General features: G+C 35.6%; 1 protein-coding gene across 2 annotated transcripts; it reads right to left on the bottom strand.

Annotated features, from left to right (window-relative positions):
• Positions 1–7,213: 7,213 nt before the first annotated feature.
• LOC137810838 (O-fucosyltransferase family protein) lies at positions 7,214–14,308 on the bottom strand. Of its 2 annotated transcripts, XM_068612304.2 has the most exons (11): positions 13,499–14,132; positions 12,350–12,419; positions 11,206–11,273; positions 11,017–11,105; positions 10,221–10,418; positions 9,509–9,713; positions 9,252–9,419; positions 8,884–9,051; positions 8,614–8,804; positions 7,861–8,065; positions 7,214–7,703 (listed from the first exon to the last, which is right to left on the bottom strand). In XM_068612304.2, the coding sequence occupies exons 1-10, from the start codon at positions 13,868–13,870 to the stop codon at positions 7,903–7,905; spliced, it is 1,692 nt and encodes a 563-aa protein (XP_068468405.1). In that variant the 5' UTR covers positions 13,871–14,132; the 3' UTR covers positions 7,214–7,703; positions 7,861–7,902. The 2 variants fall into 2 exon arrangements, with proteins under 2 accessions (XP_068468405.1, XP_068468406.1); XM_068612305.2 differs by having other exon boundaries at positions 7,214–8,065; positions 13,499–14,308.
• Between the last annotated feature and the right edge of the window lie 4,799 nt (positions 14,309–19,107).

Here is a 19,107-nt window from a genome sequence, read left to right as displayed (position 1 = left end):
AATGGATAAGGGAAGGCAAAGAAGAACCCTTTTAAAAACGGTGGCATAGATATAACAAAAAGGTTTGTTAGGGGATATAGATTCATCACAACACACGGTCTCGTCTACCCTACAAGGATCTAAGTAAATCCAGTCATTTTCCTTACCGAAGTGGCATTTACTCTTCCTAAGGCTTACGATTTTCTCATGGGTAGTGAAGGAAGATGTTTCGGATAGGAGGTTTGGCGGTGCCCAAGGGTATAAAGACTTATAATCCATGGTTGGTTCTAAACATAATCACATGCAGAAGGCGAAAAACAACTCAAACCCAGCACAACGGAGAAACAGGCAAGGTGAGCATAAACTTAGAAGTTCATAAGAAAGCATATGAGTGATCAACATCAAGCATATATATATGACTAGATAAAATCAGAAAATAATCCCAGGCAGAGCATATGATTGTAAAGATGAATAACTGGTGTTGAAAAAAAAGGAATACCTTCTTGTGGTTGGAATAAGATAAGCTTTAAGGAATGCGCGAAGAACTCTGAGTAATAAGTTAAGAAGAGAGTAAGTTTTGAAGGTTTAAATAACAGAACATTTCTAAACGAGGTTTAAGAGGAAAAGGGGGAATTCGAAATGATGGAATTTCTGCTACCATTGATGCCAGGACACGTGTACGTGTGGGATCGTGTGTAGTAGAATGTCACTTCAAAGATGCTTCGTGCGCCGCGCCTCACCTACCCCTGAGAAATAGTCACATCAATTGCCAAAGATACTTAGGAGACTCTTTGCTTAGCTAATCTCAGCTCGAGCTTGGGGGGTTTGTGTACTGATCAGTTCTCGATAATAAATTTGTGATAGCTCGGTTCTTGGGTAGAGTGGGAGAACAACTTTCTTGGGCCTGGGTGAGACGTGCGTAAATGACCCCCTTCCAGGGATGGGCCCAAAGCGCATAGTAAGGTCGTTGGGCGAAGTAATTTTATGTACACGTGCTTATAGATATATATGAGGCGGTGAATATAAGATTTGTCATTATTTTGTATATTTGTTATTATTACGTGTCAATATTTTTTTTGTTTTATGTTTGTTGCATGTGGATAGTTGCTATTTACCCTAAGAAGATAGGGGGTGCATTGGTAACAGAAACTGGGCCTGCGGTTAGCACCTGAAAATCAGTGGTGCCCGTGGCAGGTGGTTTCTATTAGAAATAAAATTTTAATATGATTATTTTAAGTTAAGATTTGCTTATCTCCAGGGAAAGCTGTTGCACGTTGCATGTGCGGTGATAAAAGGAGATTGAGTCTCCAAGTAAAGGTATGTTGTTTTTGCACACTAAACTGATAATTGTTACTTTTGGTGAGCCCTAGCTGACTTGATCGTTGGAGTGTAATCAACAGGTAGCGCTCTCTGTCCCAACGAAGCCTTATTCTAGCACAACAAGGAGACGTGGGTCAGATTCCATAAGAGGTAGATCCAGGAGGAGGCATTCAACCTAGTCAACCGACAGGAGAGTCAATCAGCGAGAACAACAAGATATAGATACAATCAACTTGCAGGATAACAACTGAAACAATGAAATGACAATTTATTAAGGAATTTCTTCTTATATTCTCGTTTGTAAGTGTTTTTCTCTATTTCCACTAAATATAACAAATCACAGTTGCTTTTCATTTCATTTTCATATCACAATCACATTAAAAACATGAATCTTAAGGTCTTCTGTAGGGTTATAGTGAGGTTAGGCTTCCAAAAAAATATTGGTTTTTCAGACAACAAAATGAACATTTAAAAGAAGAAGAACATATCTACAATCCAAATATAGTACTTATGTGTTATCTAATCACCAATTGACTTTAATATTTTTTTTCCCATTTCCTTTACTTATTCATGATTTCAACATGAACTTTTTGTTGAACCAAGTGGTGTTCAAGCTTTGAAGAATCCAAACCCGTTGAAGGATGTTGAAGCCTTGGTTGTGCTTGCTGTTGCTGTGCTGTTTTAGTTAGGATATGGGGTAGATTGTGTATGTAATTCACCTCTTGATTGAATCCAAAGCATAGGCATTCTCAATCTTTTTGAAAGAAAAATGTTTTTCAAACTAAGTTAAAAACAACTGATTGTTTATACTTAGATGTTTTTAGAAAAGATTGAAAACTGTTTTTCAAATGGTTGAGCTGTTAAAACCAAAACAACCGATTGATTCGAGGAAACAACCGATTATTTGTTTTGGTACCATAACAAAAAAACTGTTTTATCTTTGACTGAGCTTTAAATGATTTAACTGCTTACGCTTCAGTCTTTAAATGCTTTGACCTATCACTAAATGCAATTAAGAGTTTGTTAAGATTTGATAACAAACTATATCTTTGAATAAATTCAGAAAAACAGATTTGAGTAACAAGATTTTGAATACAGTTTTTGAGTTTTTCAAAGAGTTGAGATTGCCTAGAGTTTGTGATTGATCAAAGTGTGTGGAATAGGATTTTGGCCTGTATTGATTTCAGACTATCTTCTGTAACAAGTGTAATCCTTGTACTCTGTTGAACAAGTTTCGTTTGTGTGTTTGCTGAGATTTGTTGTGTGTTCTTGAGGGGATCAAGATCAACAATCTTAGTGTTGGTGTGTTGGCCAAGAGAAGTGTGTATCTTGAGGGGATCAAGGTCACTTTCTTGGTTGTGGTGTAAGTGATCAAGGTGTGGTTGCTTAGTAGATTTCCTCAGTGGTTTCTGAGAAGACTGGATGTAGCTCTGGGTTTAGAGTGAACCAGTATAAACATCTGTGTGCATTCTCTCTATCCTTAATCTCTTTAAATTCAGTTTTGATATTTGTTTGCTGGTATAAACAACCGATTGTTTTTCTGGTACTGCTGTTTTTGCTTGCTGTTTTGGTAAACTAGATTCCTTATCAATTGTTTCTTGAGATAATTTCATTCTTGACTTAAAAGTTTGCGAAAACCCTCTTTAAACAATTCACCCCTCTCTAGTTTAAAGTCATCCATTCTAACACTTTTTTCTTTTCTTCTCTTCTTCTTTTTTTGTATATTTTTTCAATTAATGATAATAGAAATATATTATTCCTATTTCCAACCAAATAAATTATTTAAACTTTAAAACAACTAAATCCAACCATCCCCTTTTCTATATATAAATTGCATCTATATTCTCCTTTCTTAAACATGCTAATAGGTAGGAAATATATCAGTTAAGGTTCAGGATGCAATAATAATAACAAAAATATTATTGGCTCAGAAAGGGATATCACAAAGATATAATACAAATGCCTTAACCCTTTTCATGTTCTTTTATGATGTAACATAAAATAAAAAATCAAGCAACCACAATTGTCAATTCATCGGCGAAACTCTCAAACTATTTAAGATTCACACACACTCACTTGACATAATTAGTTTAATTGCTTATTGCTTGTCATTCTCTATTCTAACCAATCATCCCGTTAAATTTTCATGTACCACAATCTCAACTAAATTTGAATATGGATTCAACACATTTGCTTTTCCAACTAGGGGTGGGAAAGGAGTGCAGGCTGGCCCGCGGCCCGCTAAAAAAACGCAGGGCAGGTTGCTTATGTCAACCTGCTGGCCCACTTAGGCCCGTCTCGCATAACCTGTAGCCCACGCGGGCCAAGTGCGGGGCGGGTTGGCCCACATAACTTTAAAATGTATAAATCTTTTTTTACACCCCCATATTTTCTTCATGTAGCTTCATATTTCACATTTCAAAAATTTTAATAACATCTTACTACGCATGTCTCATGAAAATAATAATATAATACCATTTACCTAATGTATCTAAATAAATAAAAATCAAAATTTTTATTTAAATTTTTTTAAAAAAAAATATTTCTTATGCGAACCAACCCTTATGTGGGGCGGGCTATGCGGGGCGGGTCAACCCGCATTGCCACCCCTATTTCCAACCCATGTCTATATCATTTCACTGTTCTAATCTTTAAACACAAAATCTGAATAATAGTTTTCCCACAGTTCAAATTAATATTCCAGTTCTCACAATAACATTTAAGAAAAAAATAAAATTAGAAAAACAACTCAAAAAATAAAATAAAACTAAAAATATATGAAAATTAAACAACTAAAAAAATAAGTAAATTAAACAAACTGAAAGGAAATAACTAGAAAGATAAAACCATGTTTTGTGCTCAATCATCTCTTCTTAGCAACTCATGCAACTCTATGTTGAAAATCCTCATCTACAATTGTAGATGGTCTTGCTTCATTTGAGGGACACTTATCAACATGAAATATTACTGAATTATGGCACTTATCAACATGTTAAGGTTATGACGAGGCCCAATCAGGTTGTTTGCTCTCAATGTAGTAAATTTAGACATCCAAGTGTCTATTGTAAACATAAGAAGCAATCATTTATAACTAATAAGAAAGGACCCAAGGAAATCTGGGTACCATAGAGTTCATAATTCTTATTGCAAGTACGGTGAACAATAAAAAGTAACAAAAAAGATATCAACCTTCAACCGTGGATGCTACACACATACAATGAAAGGTCCACATTCTATGCCTAACCACATGCATAACCCCCCCTATAGACGATACACCCTCAAACAACAATAAATTGTTTATATAGTAAGATGTTTTGATTAAATACTTCTTAAGACATTTTACCAGATGATGTGATTGCATGTGTAGTATTAATTGTTGAATTAAATTTGTAGAACTAAAATTTATCAGACAATCATAAAACACAACAAGTATCCTTCAAAGAGGAAGAAGAATATTCAAGTTCCTTAGATCCTATGGAAGAAGAAAATTGTGGTCATGCTAGAGAAAGCATTCATTCTTTGGTCCAAGGTCATCTTTTTTATTATCCTTAAGGTGGATAAAGTTATAAAATTTAAAAAGGAACAAAGATGTTAAGCTAAAGAGGAGCTTAAATCAATGGAAGAAAGAATAGAACTTAAGTCAATGGGAAACTCGTGTAACAGAAGAAATTTACTTTCCTTGTACAAATTTTGTAATAGACTCGAGCATAAAGTCCAAATTTTGTGGAATTATTGTTTCAAACACTGCATCCTATAATAAAATGCTTATGCTTAAAGATCATATTTCCCTTATATAATCTAACCTAATGGAGTTCAGTGTAATAAAAATTTGAAATCCATTCAAACTTATGTTATAATATATATTTTATATGTTTTGAATGGGTTTCGTGAAGAAGAAAATGAAGTTGAGAAAGCTTGATATGTTGATGTTTGTTTTTGAAAAAACTATGTGTTTTAAAACTTTATTGTTTTAAGCACAATAAAAAGGGAAGATTGTTAGATCCTAGTTCAATAAACCCTTTGTTTGATTTTTGATTAAATTCTTAAAAAATAAAGTATAAATCATGAAATTGTTTTGTTAACACATAAAAGTATTTACTTAGCATCAAATAATGACACACACAAGTGCTTTGACTGGTGATCAATAAACATGTGTTCTCCTTATTTTGCATAATAAGTATAAGCTTTAATCAGACAATATGAACATGGTTTTAAAGATAACATTCTTCACAAAATATTCATTATACTTATTATATGTTTGTAGAGAACATCTTTAAAAAAAAACATTTTGAGAGTCCATTTTTACATCAAAGATCTCTTGAAAGACATGCTAAAGTTGTTCCACGCATCAAGCATCTTACACGAGCTGAAGGTAAGTCTAGAAAGGCTATTTGCCTTGTCCGGTCACATTCTTTTATGTAGTTTGGAGAAAGCTCTTTAACTAAGGCATGTTTAACCTGTCAACTTTGGGATGTTGCTTGAAGAGGAGAACTACGTTTAAGGATGTACACCTTACATTTAATGTCTCTCCAAGATTGAATGTAAGAAGATGCTAGAAAAAAAATACTTTTCTAAAAACTGTCACAACAACTACAAAAGATGTCTAACAAATATTTTATTCTCAAGTTTTATGAATATATTTTTAAAAAAGAAAAGTTGACGATAACGAAAATCTTGATACAAAAATGTAGGCAAGATTTTAAGTTTCCAAGCCTACTAGTTTTGACAAAGAACATTGTGTGTGTTCATTAGCAATCTAAAAGAGTGTTAACCTTTGTATATGTCATAAGACACTACCTTTCTTTTAATGAGCGAACATGTGATCTTTTTAATCACATTCTTTATAAACATCCTAATGGTTTAGTCAGAAGTGGTTGTGATTCCAAATAATACTTAGTGATTTATCCAGGGTGGCTACATTTAAAATAACAATGAGTAGTTTAATCAAGAGTTGTTGTGTCCCAAATAATATTGTATGCTTAACCAATAGTGACTATGTTCCATAAAATACTTCTTAGTCAAGAGTGATTGTTGTCCAAATAATATTGTTTATTGAGGAGTAACTGCAATCCAAATAATGAGCGATCTAAATAATACTTAGTTTTAATCATGAGTGTTGTGATCCCAATAATACTCAATTTTAGTCAAGAGTGATTGAGGTTCAAATAAAACTCATTTTTATCTTAAAGTTGTAGTCTACCTAGATAAACTTAATTAGTTGACTGTGAATTTGGAATAATCTTTGTTAAGAGATGAATCAATGTAAAAACATAATGTAAATTATTCTTTCCCCTATCACTTTAGCTTGAATGTTATTTAGCTATAACTAATTTTAAAAGAAAATATTTGCAAGACAAATTTTGGAAAGTTATTTATCAAACTCTAAGTTGCATCCCACATTTCTTATCAAAGACAATCTCTTGAGAAAAGCTTTTGACAATTCATCTACTTTAACATTCACTTTGCTTGTTTATCAAACAAAATTTCAAAAGTTTTAAAACACAATTTGTTTTAAAACACAATTTAACCCTCTCTTCTTATGTTTGTCCTCTCTTATGTTTTTATTTGTGATTGATTGAAATTTTGTTATCATGCTTTGTAAGGAGAATATTGTATTACATGTATTATTAATATGGCCCTTGATAGTTATTTCTTCAATAAATGGGGCGTAGGTTATTAGTACAGAACTAGATTGTTTGTCTGGTTTTAAAGAGATTATTTATAAACAGAGTGTATGTAGTAAAAATATAAAGCCTTAAGAATAACTCCTTAAACCTCTTTTAAGTTTGCATCCAATCAGATTCTGCGTAATTTTAGAGCATACAGTAGAGTAAAAGGCATTCATTGTGAAGCAAGATGAGAAATATTTTTGACATGTTAAGTTGTGTGATTATAAGGAAGTGCAGCAGATGTGTGAATATGAATAGTGAACTAATTACATTCACTGGTATCATCACTAAAACAATGGGGCACCAATGAAAAAGAATAAGAAATTCGTACAACCAGCCATACAAACCTACTTGCTAACAATGGGGGCCTCAATATGAGGGTAAAGAAAATACAAAATTAATAGCATGGCGGGATAAAGTGAAAAAGTGGGAAAAAAATCTAAAACGGGAGAATAAAATAGTATGGCGGGACACCCTGAATTTAGTTAAATGTACAGAGAGCATGCTACAGCCTTGACACATGAATATCGATCGTACTCCAGGTAATGTACAGGCAGGGTGTGAAGGACACTAACTTGTCCTCTGGCTCTTTAAACAACTTGTTCCACAGGGCAGGTGCTCGTGCTCATTCCTATATGAAACAGCTCTGTCAATGTTCTGGGTGAGTTTCCTGCAAAGGAACGCTTGCCATTCTCTCTTCTCAATTGGCATCATGTACAAAAAAGATGCCACTCCCTTGAAATTCAATCCAAATATATAATCAGATCAAAGAGACCTTCAACAAAATCCTTTGACCCACGAAAACGGAGTGTGCCCTCCCACCATATGGTAAGGGTAAAAAAATGAAACAATCACAATATCAGAAATACAGTTAGCAGCAAGGCTGGCTCACAAAATTGTAGGTTGCGGAAACACCCATCGAATTCTGAGTATATCAAGTTGCCGATGCAGATCTTGAATCATCCGTTCTATTGGCACGGCACATACAATCTGGGCATGGAAAGCTGTATATAGAATCATTCGGTCTTTTGAGCTCAACCCCCTTCGAATCGCTATGCCACCTCATGCTCAGCAGTTGACGCTTAAGACTTTTCCATCTGGAAACCAATGAAAATAGATGGGGTATTTAGATACTTTCTGTTAAGAAAAAAATCTTCAACAATTTTACTGACCTACAAACCTCATTGAACACAATCAGAATTCTTTACCGTGTCCTAACTCCTAAGAAATTAATAGCAGAATAGCCAAGCCCTATGGTTCTTCAAAAACAAAACTAAAACAGAAATGCAATCCAATTAGCAAAGCTTCCTGTCTCTCAACATTTTCCTTAGACTCGGTTAATTGGAGCACGAGTACATTTTGGCATACAAGAGTTGCATAAAGTAGCACAATTCTTGTATAAAGGATAGCTCAGTAGCCTAATTTACCAAATAGTTTTCCAAGTAAATTTTCTCCAGTTCAATATAATAAAAGGATATTTTCTTCAAAAGAACCTTGTCTTATGTCACTTCTCCCAAAATTGTAAATATAATTACTTTCAATATCAACAAAACAAAGGGGAAGGGGAAGGGGGAATTTTTTCTGTGCGGGGAACGCATCTAATTTATTGTATCCTCAAAAAATTGAACTGAATAACAAAACATACCCTATATTGGGATTATCAAATAGTAATGCCAGCTTCCGCTTATCAGGTCTAATTGTCTTAGCATGTCCACCATACAAGTATCTTCGGTGACCCAGAAGAAAATGAGGGAAGTTGCCCCCCTGAGTTGTGACAAACACCTCACTGTGAAGACAAACAGTGTAATCTATAGCAGCCATCCTGGAAGAATAATTCTAGAAGAAGTAACTATAGTCAAAATCATAGCACTTAACCAATGAAGTGGTGAAATAACACAAGAGTTCAAATGTAAACCTTAAATGGAGCAAGCTCCTCTTCAGCAGCCAGGGTCTCCTTAGTATGTAAATTAGGAAACATTTGGAGTAGAGGGGCCATAGTTTTTTCAGCATTATATATTTTCCCAGATGCCAAAAAGATAGACGTGTTCTTCGTGAAACCCATTCCCCTCAGCATAAGGCCAACCTGAAGAAAAGGATGGAGGCATGGATTATAAACAAATGAATTAGAAAAAGACATAAACAAGTTTGCTGCATAAGGAGCACTGTAAGAAATTTGGAAATTTCAGGCTAGACAAACAACTTCCCAAATGAAAGAAGCACTCCCTGAACATTTATTCCTCTTCGCACTGGCTAAAATCATTAGAGCTTTAAGCAGACTATTACCTCTAATGGGGTAAGGGGACACTTCCCATTGATCCTGATTGCTCCTGGACGTATAACTCGTCCAGGTTTTGTAAATTTCCCTTTCCAACCTCTTTCTCTAGCCGCAATCATGTCTTCTCTCTCCTGTTTGCCACCGTCAAAAACACAACAAGAGAAAGCAACCATATCCTGCCCATGGAAAGAATGCGCATCAGTTGCAACAAAGGTTAACATGTAACCTTCATAATTAATAACATTCATATCTGATCAAAACAAACCTCTTCAAAACGAAGATGTACGGAGACATATTTACCACCATTAATGGCACTGTGTTTTCTCATTCTTTCAACCAAAGATTCACCTATGGACAATATAGGACTTGAAAACCGTAAAGCCTCATAATTTGCTAAGCATCTAAGCCTCTGGACAACTGGAGGAGCATCAAATGACAATCTGTTTGCAAAAGGTGATATCCTTATAACCCTGCACGAATAAAATTCAATTTAATATCCAAGCCTCCTTATATCAAGACAATAAACATATTTTGATGATAACAATTTTACAGTAAAAAATTATCTATTGTTTGATATGTCCCAACCAAATCAAGTAAAGATTGAACATCATTGTAGTAGTTAAGTCATATAATATAAGACACTTCCTCTCATAACACTAATCCAAACAGATAACTGGCAAGGAGGAAAATATAGTTAGTAAAAAAATTTGCTAGTGATACCCAAATATATGGGCCCTTTACCTAACTTTCCTTGACAGAAAACAATGAAAGAACATCAGCTCAAAACATAGTCATAATTCCTAGCTGCGAATGAAGCCAAATATTATATCATACAATGGAAAAGAGGCAACATTATGAACAACTTTATATTCTGGTTTACCTTGGACAACTAACAATTACTCCAAAATGTTTAAAAATAACTACCCATATCAATGAGAATAAGGAAATAATTTATATAACAAGCATCATATACTCACTTTTCTTCAAGTAACTTAGGGAGTACCACATCTCTGTAATACTGAATAGATGACCATGCCTTGATCCTGAAATTGTGAACGTTTGTCATGTTGCTGCCAAATCTTTCCATTAGGTACTCGGGAATCTTGTCAACCACTCGCACATCATTTTTCAAGACATTCAGAAAAAAATCTTCATCATAAATGTCCCTGAATTTGCTGGAAACACAAAGCATTACATATATATAAGTTTAGACTGTTTCAAAATGAATACCCTGATCATCATAAAAGCATCAAGAAACTGACTGCAATCAAGTTTATTATAAAGTACTACTATAAATGCATAATATTCCATTTAACAAAACAGCTTACTAATATCCATATTCAAAACTGGAAAAGGACGTTTCATTTATTAAAAGACAACCATTAACAAAGATATTAAGATTTCACCACTTAAATGTTTCTACAACTTAATTGACATGAAAGAAAATCTTTAGCTAGCAGTTTAAAATAACAATCTCTCAGACACTTTGGTAATCGTTTTTTCACAATACAAATTAAGTGCATCCAACTTTATTATAAATTTATAATATCTCTTGGATATAAGTTTTCCACTTTTCCTGTTTTGGAGGATGTGTTATTCTCTAGTAGTTGTGGTTCCCCATATCTCTCTAAAAACAATTTTATTTTTTAATTTTTTTTAACAATAGCATGAGAAAAATACACATAACATAAGTCTAAGAGGTATTAATCTTAGGCCATCATAAAACACTAGATTTTTCAAGTTCAGAAAAACTTAATCGATAGCATAACTAACCTGGGATCTTTCCATATGCTATGATAATGAAAGTTGGGGATCACAAGCGTAGCATTGAGATAGCCAGCCACTGCAACCGCATTGCATATCTGTAAAAAATTGTTATCATTCACAAAATATGAGTTGAGTAAAAGCACGTCAAGCACACTTTGAATATAAGGAAAAACAGAATGTACAGAAAACACTTACGGATGTCCTCTGCTGATTTAAGCCACCATTAGCCTCCACGTATATGTATCCATTTGATTCAGGTAGGCCTATCAATAATATAAGAAATGTAAATCCATAGTTAATCCAACACAGTACACTGCAGAAGATACAGACATGATTCAGCACACAGACAGCAATGAGCAACACCATCAGAGGAATTCTGACAAGAATGGTTCACTTTATAAATTAAAGGCAACTCTGCTTCAATAAAAGATTTTACTTCCCAATATTTGTTCTTTAGATAGAAAAGGAAAAATTATTAGAGATAAGAAAAAAATACAAGGATAAGGACTTCAAAACAGAAAAGGCTATTATACATGAAAAAAAAAAAGCTTTATAAGACTCAAGAATGTAGCATGGCTTCCAATCTCCAAATAACAGGAAGAGCAAGAATGTGACAGTTGAAACAACTGGAGCAGAACACCCAAGAGATGACAGAAACATAGTTTTGATGTAAAATGATGTCATGAACCATCATTCACAGAAGCCTAAGCTGGTGAAGACTAGTCAATGTTTTATATTATATTTCAAACATGCCCTTCAGACAAGAGAGAGCCAATAAGCTTAAAGCAAGGATAACTACATGATGATCACCTACCTCGCACTTAAATTCAACTTTTATGAGAAGAATAGGAGCAGCAAGGGTAAAACTCTAGACAATCTGATAATAGTGGATTGAAACCATACTAGAAATAAATTGGACCTAACTCAACTCGCAAGGCCAACTCAAGGAGAAGGATTTCCCGAAACCTTGTAAGGAGTATTTTGGCCATTTTCTGAGCTAAATGTAAGGCAACTTAACACACCCTCAAACCTAGGACTGGGGCATCTGAAGCATGAAGTTTGCAAGTCTAGACATATATAGGTGGCCCTCAACATCAAGACTAGATGGACTCGCATGCCATGTCATGGATGGCTTTATGTCATACCTCTAACAAGAGATATCCTAAAAAATGCAAACATTAAATTGCAACCAAAGGAACTAAATGAGTATCAACAAGGAATAAAAAACCAATGGTACCAAAAGCACTAACAAATTATACACCAAAACAAAAAAATAAGATAAAAAGGAAAATGTCATCATTTACTGTCCATAATCAAAATTTACTGTCATCACTTATACCTTCACAAGATCTGTTCAGACATGGATTCCACTCACCACCTTTATAGGGAGTCTTCCATATTGTTGATATCTGAAAGGAAATTTAAGAGCTTGTCACTGAACGTGTCCATCTAGAACCAAAAAACAAATCAAACCAGGAAAGTATAAAGATTTGTAAAGTACTGTGGAAGAAACCACAAAACGACCCAAATTTTGCAAGTATAATAATTAGAAAAGAAAGATCCATGCACAGAATCAAATATCGTGAATGATCATTATAAAAGACAAAAAGAAATTGTCCTTACAAGAACTAAAACATATTCATAAAACACTTGTAATTTTAGCCTCCAGCAGTCCAGAAAGGTTTAAAAAATTTAGAAGAAAATTTTGGGACCAATATTACAAACATTAAATCCTAACAATATTAAGCTCACTCCTCTCCTAGCTTATTGGTCAGTTGATATCTTCTCAAACCACGGAAGTATGAGCCTAAACATTGCAGACTGCCTTTCACAAAATATTACCACCAAAAGTGAAATTCTGTCCAAATGAATGAACGAATTCATAAGCATATCAACAAAGGAATCCCTTTTCTTTATTTTGGAAATGATTATTAACATCCCAAAGGAATCCCTTGGAAGTCGGGTGTCAAGATTAGTTTGTTTTCAAAAAGAATACGTTAGGTCAAATTGACATATTATGCAGCAGAACTAATACAGTGTCGGACAACAAAACTCCTAAAACGATATAACCCCCAACACTCTCACAGATAACTCAACGAGCTCCTTTGACCGTTAGAACCAATTTTCTCTATTCAAAATCTGCAATCATGCAGTTGTAAAGCATTTGGCCAATGGATCACTCACATTACCCTAGCCTCTGGATTTAGACCTGCCAAACAATCTGACTATTAAACGCATCACAAAGCACAAAAGCACTTCCAGAAGCAATTTAATTACATTCGAATGCAAGATGCAAAACCAAACAACAAATCCAGACGCAAAATGCAAAGGCTAAACCTACATTAGAAAAGGCAACAAGTCGAAACTCGATTCCAAACAAAGAAATAAAATAAAATAAAACGAACTCCATCCGAATAACCTGACAAATCACAAATCACCGAAATCCGGGGAAAAATAAAATATAGAGAGATTTGAAAATGAATCGAACCGCATCGGCGGAGGAATTGTCGGAATCCATTTCGAGGTGAACCTTGGCGTAGAGCTGAGGACTACGGTAGACAGAGCCGGGCGCAGGACGGTGCTTGATGACCGGAACGACGTCGAAGGACGCGGTCCCCATGTACAGCAGCATGCCGGAGATGTATATGAGAGGAGCGAAGAGGAAAACGCCTTGTCGTCGGAGCAGGACCGATAGAAACATCCAGCTGAGCCGCTGCGCTGCGGTCCGACCGCTCCCCCGGTTCGGAGAGAACCGCCCGGTCTTGGACCGCCCGTGGCGGAGTCTCGGCGACCGGAGCGGAGACGGGGGCGGCGACGGTGTGGAGTGCCCGCTGCTCGGTAGCCGGTTGTACGGGTGCATTTGGGATCAACGTTTCCACATCACAACCCTCTCTCTCTCTTTCTCTCCTACCACCGCAGCCGCACGCAGCGCGATGTAACGTTCCGAGAAAACGACACCGTTTCTGGCTTGATTTCCTGATAGAACCAAGATAGAAAGAGAGAGAGCACGTGGGTTGGGTTGCCTTGGCTATTGGCTAGCCTACCAGTTAAAACGCTTTGCAGTCTTTTCCTTTTTGTTTTATGGAGAGGGAAACCACGACATGCACCTATTTCGGCTTTCTATTTTTTTTCTTTTCTTTTCTTTATTATTACTTTTTTTGTGACTCAGTGCAGGTGCGCCAAGAAAGGTATCACGCATACCAGAGGACTCAACGCCTTCCAACGATTTTTTTTCTTTTCTTTTCTTTTCTTTTCTCTTTCTCTTTTTCTCCTAACACATCATCTTCCTCTTCAAATTATTACACTGTTTTGGGACTTTTCTTTTATTTTGTTTCTTTTTTTTATTTTGTTTCTTTTTTTTTCAAACTCAAACTAAACTTATCTAATCTACTTTCTAACTGATATTCTTTAGAATTCGTGTTTTGTGTTATCTTGTGTTGTCCAGATGTTTTAGGAGATGTCGTGATCGTGTTATATACAAGGATTTTTTATTTTTTTTCCCCCCTTTAGTCAAATATTTGATTTGATTTTATATGATCTTGTGCTAGAAATTTATTTAAAAAAATATGATTTATGATAATTTATTTGAACAAGTTGCTTTTTTTCTTTCCAATTTACGAGATTATTGGGAAGCACAATAATATTATTCTATAGTTAGTGAGTGGTGATGGTGAAAACAAAAAAAAAATATAAAAAAAAAATAACGATGGTTCAATAATCTTTAAAGTACTCAAGATATCATTGATTATGGTTGATAAACAAGTTTGAAACCCTATCTAAGTAGAGAAATTTACACATCGTTTAATTATGCTACTTTTGACAAAAAAGTACTTAAGCGCATATGCATTTATTTGTGATTGATTCCGTATGCATTTTTGTCTCGAGCGTGTACAAAAAAAAGAAACCAACAACAATTTTGGTTCGCGTGTTAAACCAAAAACATGTATAAATCATAAAGTGGTTCTGATTTTTATTAGTGTTAGATCAGAGTTTCTTAAAAAGACTTAAAAATCATTAGCTTTCTTTACCTGCACGATGCACAAAGTTTTTTCTCAATTCGGGTGTGAATTATTACAATAGGTATTTAAATTATAATTCATATATATAATATTCTTTTCACATCAACAGAATCAAATTATTTCCATTAAAACTATATGTCGATATAATCAAGATTAACTTCAAATATATTATGTTAGCGAAAAAAAGATAAAATCTTAACTAAATTTGTCATAAATTAGTTTTTGGGAAGAATGTTATATTTTCAATGATTCTTTAGTTGGGTTAAAAATAACATGTATTTTTGAAATATTGGTCTCATTATTACATTTTAAACCATTATTCAATATAATTCAATAATCACATCATGCAAATTGTGACTAGTGATTCACCGTAAAGATAAGAAAATGATATGTTTCTTTTTCTTTAACAAATAAGTTAAATTTAGTTTAGATAAAATTTTACAACTCTTTCCACTATAAAAATAAACTTTCATTTTATAATAGTAAATTGAAATTTGAACAAAATTTATTTAAATTTGATTTTCTTGTTATTCCGTCACAATTAATTTTTTCTCCTTCACAAGCATAAAAAAAATCATAACAATTGATCGAAATTGATTTGTTAACAATGTTGCATGTAACTTGAACATCAATTATTTTAAAGATTTTGAAATCTTCATAGTATTATCAACTTTATGGAAATGTTAGAAATATTAGTTTGTTCTCATTATAGTTTCAACATCCAATTTGGAGGAAAATTTCTCACCAAGAGTATTATTATAGGTAAAAGGTTTGTTTATGAAGATTGATTATTTTATAAAATATTTTTCGTACATTTGTATAATATTATGAAGAACCTTCACCTCTTTTTTAGTGGTCCTACAAAGCAAAAAATAATCATAAAATATAAGAGATTATAGGGGTGGCTTTACAAATTGATTTTCAATCACTGATTTTCTATTTTATGAATCAATACACTCAATTTTTTAGAACACAACATAAATAAATATGAGGATAAAGGATCTTTGAGTCTAAAACTCTCCATATCAAAATTAACTTTACCAACATAACTAATCCAACTCATGTCATGATCCAATTTACCCATTTATCATCAAAGTCCATTTTCATCATAATGGCTATGAACTCAATCAACTCTATCATGGACTTTACTAATATCAATATTTGAAGTAAAATCACTAAATTTTCTCTTTTTTATGGATCATTTCAAAATTCATAATAACTTTTTCATAATAAAGCTACTTGTACCGCCCTGGTGGTCGGGTATGATGACGTGGCACCCTGCTACAGTGTAGGCGTGTTGACAAGGCGCCAGGTTGGCAGTTAGGAAGGAAGTCGGGGGGCACGCGTAGTCGCCAGTTGCTAAGCTGGCGTGTTCCGACTTCCAGTTTACCAGAATAGGCGATCGCCAGGTTAAAGATCAAGTCGCCAGATGAAGACCCAGGCGACCAAGCAGTCGGAGATCGCCAGAACAAGCACATCGCCGAAGATGAAGGAGAAGCAGATTATGAAGGCGGCCGGCGAGACCACAGGGAAGGTATATGAAGGCCCTAACTCGCCAGTTCCAGTAGGGATCGCACTCCTAAGTTAGCTATGCACTGGGTAGTACCATGCATAGGTAACTTAGCCAAAATGAGAGTAGAAGCAGCGCCAAGTCAGGGAGCCTCCAGATGATGGCACGTGTACAGTTGGATGCGAGCCACGTGTCCAAGTCTGTAACTGCCAGGAGAGAGAAAACCACCAGGTATATAAGAGTTCTTAACAGATTTTATGAGGTACGCACGTTCAGTTCATACACTTTATGCTTGCGAGTGACAGAGCTGTTTGTGAGAGGGAGTTTGCACGGTTCTAGTTCTTAGTATTTGGTGATACCGTCACTGACTTGAGCGTCGGAGTGCGATCGGCCGCAGCGGCGCCGTGTCGTTTCTTTGCAGGTTCTTGAAGTAGATCCAGGGAGGAACGAAGGTGATAAGCGGTGCGCACGTCGATCTTTGACGATGCATTCTCCAGCGCTCCGGTCAGCAGGCAGGATCACTACTTATAATAAATGCATATTGTTAAAAAAATAACTTTAAGCAAAAACTATTTTCCATTTATTTGCCAAAAGTTTATAAATAACATTACAAAGATATATAGGCCTAAAATCGTCGTGCATGGTGACTAACTAGACTTCAAGACAATAGTTGTATCATCATAATCAACAGAAACATATCCTTTAGTAAATAGGGAAAAGGGAATTTTTTTTTCACATACCTAAATTAGGTCAACGCATGTTTTATACCTAATTAAAAAAAAAAGAACTTGTTGAGCTTTCATAAGATAATTTGTTGGGCCTTGGTTCGAAACATTTGTTTAAGTGAAAAAAAAATTGGCAATTTCTCCCTGCACCTTATCATTTTTAATGTGAACCTAACGCAACTTTTTAAATTCAACTTTGTCCTTATCTTCTTCCTATTTTGAAAAAAGTTCCATAGCAGCTTGGTGTCCGTTTTAACTGCAGAGGAGCTAGTGTTGGTATAATGTTGGTGTTGTGGTGGAGGAAAGGTTTCACTCTTAGTTGCGGTGCACATTGTTCTGAGGTAAGAAAGCAAATTGCATCTTCGTTTTCGTCAGTTTTAAGGTGAGTTGTTCCCGGATGACAATATCCAGAAGCTTGGATATAGGCTTACGGATGCATAAATCTGGAAGACAATGTCAGTACCTCTAAATATAAAAATTTGTAAGGTAATTTCATTTTCAATCTAAGGTTCCGAATGCACGGAAGTTATCCAAAAGGAGTATTTGAGTTCTAAATATAAATATCAAGAATGGTTTTTTTGGTTTCCAGATTGCTACATCGAAAAAGTTTCTTGGTTGCTATAATTAAAGGTATTACGTTAATTTCAGGTGCCAATTTGAAAAAAAGTTCTTGAAAGAGATACCATAATTTTTATCCCCTTAGAAAATATGCTCAAGTGAGAGAAAAACTTTCTCAAAAATATATACTCTGATCAAAGCTAGTGATGTGTCCGTTGGGAAGGCTAATGAACCACTCTTGCGCCGCGCCTGATAGTGTGCTCATAAGCATCTTATAATGGACGACGTCAAATCTCCTGGTGAGCATCATCTGGGTGTGGAATGTCGTGAGATGGGCCTCTGGGTCCTCTACTCATGTGAAGGAGACTTTCAGACCTAGAGACATTGTTGGTAAAGCGACATTCATGATCGCTCGCGAGAATGGCATGGGACGTGCCCTAAGTGGTACTGGTGATGCACGTTCGTTCGTCGCACGCTCTCCTACTTGTTGTAAGTCCCTTCGCAGTTCCTCATTGGCCCTGCGCAATTATGCGTTATCCGCTCGGGAAGGTGCTACTTCTGCTTGGAGAGCGCGCATCGTATCCAAGATTTGTTGCGTGGTCACGTTGTCCCCCCCGGAGGGTACCCTTCCCGCGGATCCAGCAGTTGCTTGTCTCGTACTCCTCATGTTGTTGGTAAAGATTCTTAACGTAACTGTGAATGGGACCTTGTTTTAACGGGCCCCACGGTGGACGCTAAATGTTCTCGTCGGTGGACTCGCTCCACCGGATGGCTCTAACAACTGCTACCGCCCTTCCTGTCTTGCCTGAGAAATGCGCCTTCTTGATCAAGAAACCTCTCACCTGCAAAAGACAAAGGGGCACCCTAGCGGCCGTTTGCACTCCGACGCTCAAGTTAGAATTAGGGCAAAGAAACACCAAGTGTGTATATTAGCTTTAGTCTTAGAAACTGCGTACTTTACTAGGGTTCTTGACACCCTTTATATAGGCTGAAACTAGGGTTTACCTTTGTGTTATCGCCCTTGACTAAGGTTCCTTGGAAATGTCCTTGTGCTGCTATTCGTAGAATCTTAACGTATCTGGCACGTGGACTTCCCTTAACTGGAGTGCAATGACTGACAAAGTGGCCGCTTGGGTACCAACTTGTGCACCTAATCTCTAGCGCCATCTGCTTCGTGGGTGCCCTAAGTGTTCACGTGCCATGCATGCAACTTTCCCTGGAAACGCTAACCCTAATGGGCCTTAACGCCTCCTAGGATTATCCACACGTGTTGCGCCTCCATGCG

Source organism: Phaseolus vulgaris, chromosome 2 (assembly GCF_051622355.1).
Source record: "Phaseolus vulgaris cultivar YP4 chromosome 2, ASM5162235v1, whole genome shotgun sequence".
Lineage (NCBI taxonomy): Eukaryota > Viridiplantae > Streptophyta > Magnoliopsida > Fabales > Fabaceae > Phaseolus > Phaseolus vulgaris.
The sequence above is the reverse complement of the archived record's forward strand: the minus strand, read 5'-3'. Positions and strand labels throughout refer to the sequence as shown.

What these genes read in the sequence shown, in the direction of transcription:
- LOC137810838 (XM_068612305.2), bottom strand. Translation starts at nt 13,870, where the DNA reads ATGCACCCGTACAACCGGCTACCGAGCAGCGGGCACTCCACACCGTCG. An exon ending in CCTAAGTTACTTGAAGAAAA is followed by an intron (nt 9,714 to 10,220) that starts GTGAGTATATGA and finishes TTATTCGTGCAG; the next exon opens with GGTTATAAGGATATCACCTT. An exon ending in TACATCTTCGTTTTGAAGAG is followed by an intron (nt 9,420 to 9,508) that starts GTTTGTTTTGAT and finishes TTCCATGGGCAG; the next exon opens with GATATGGTTGCTTTCTCTTG.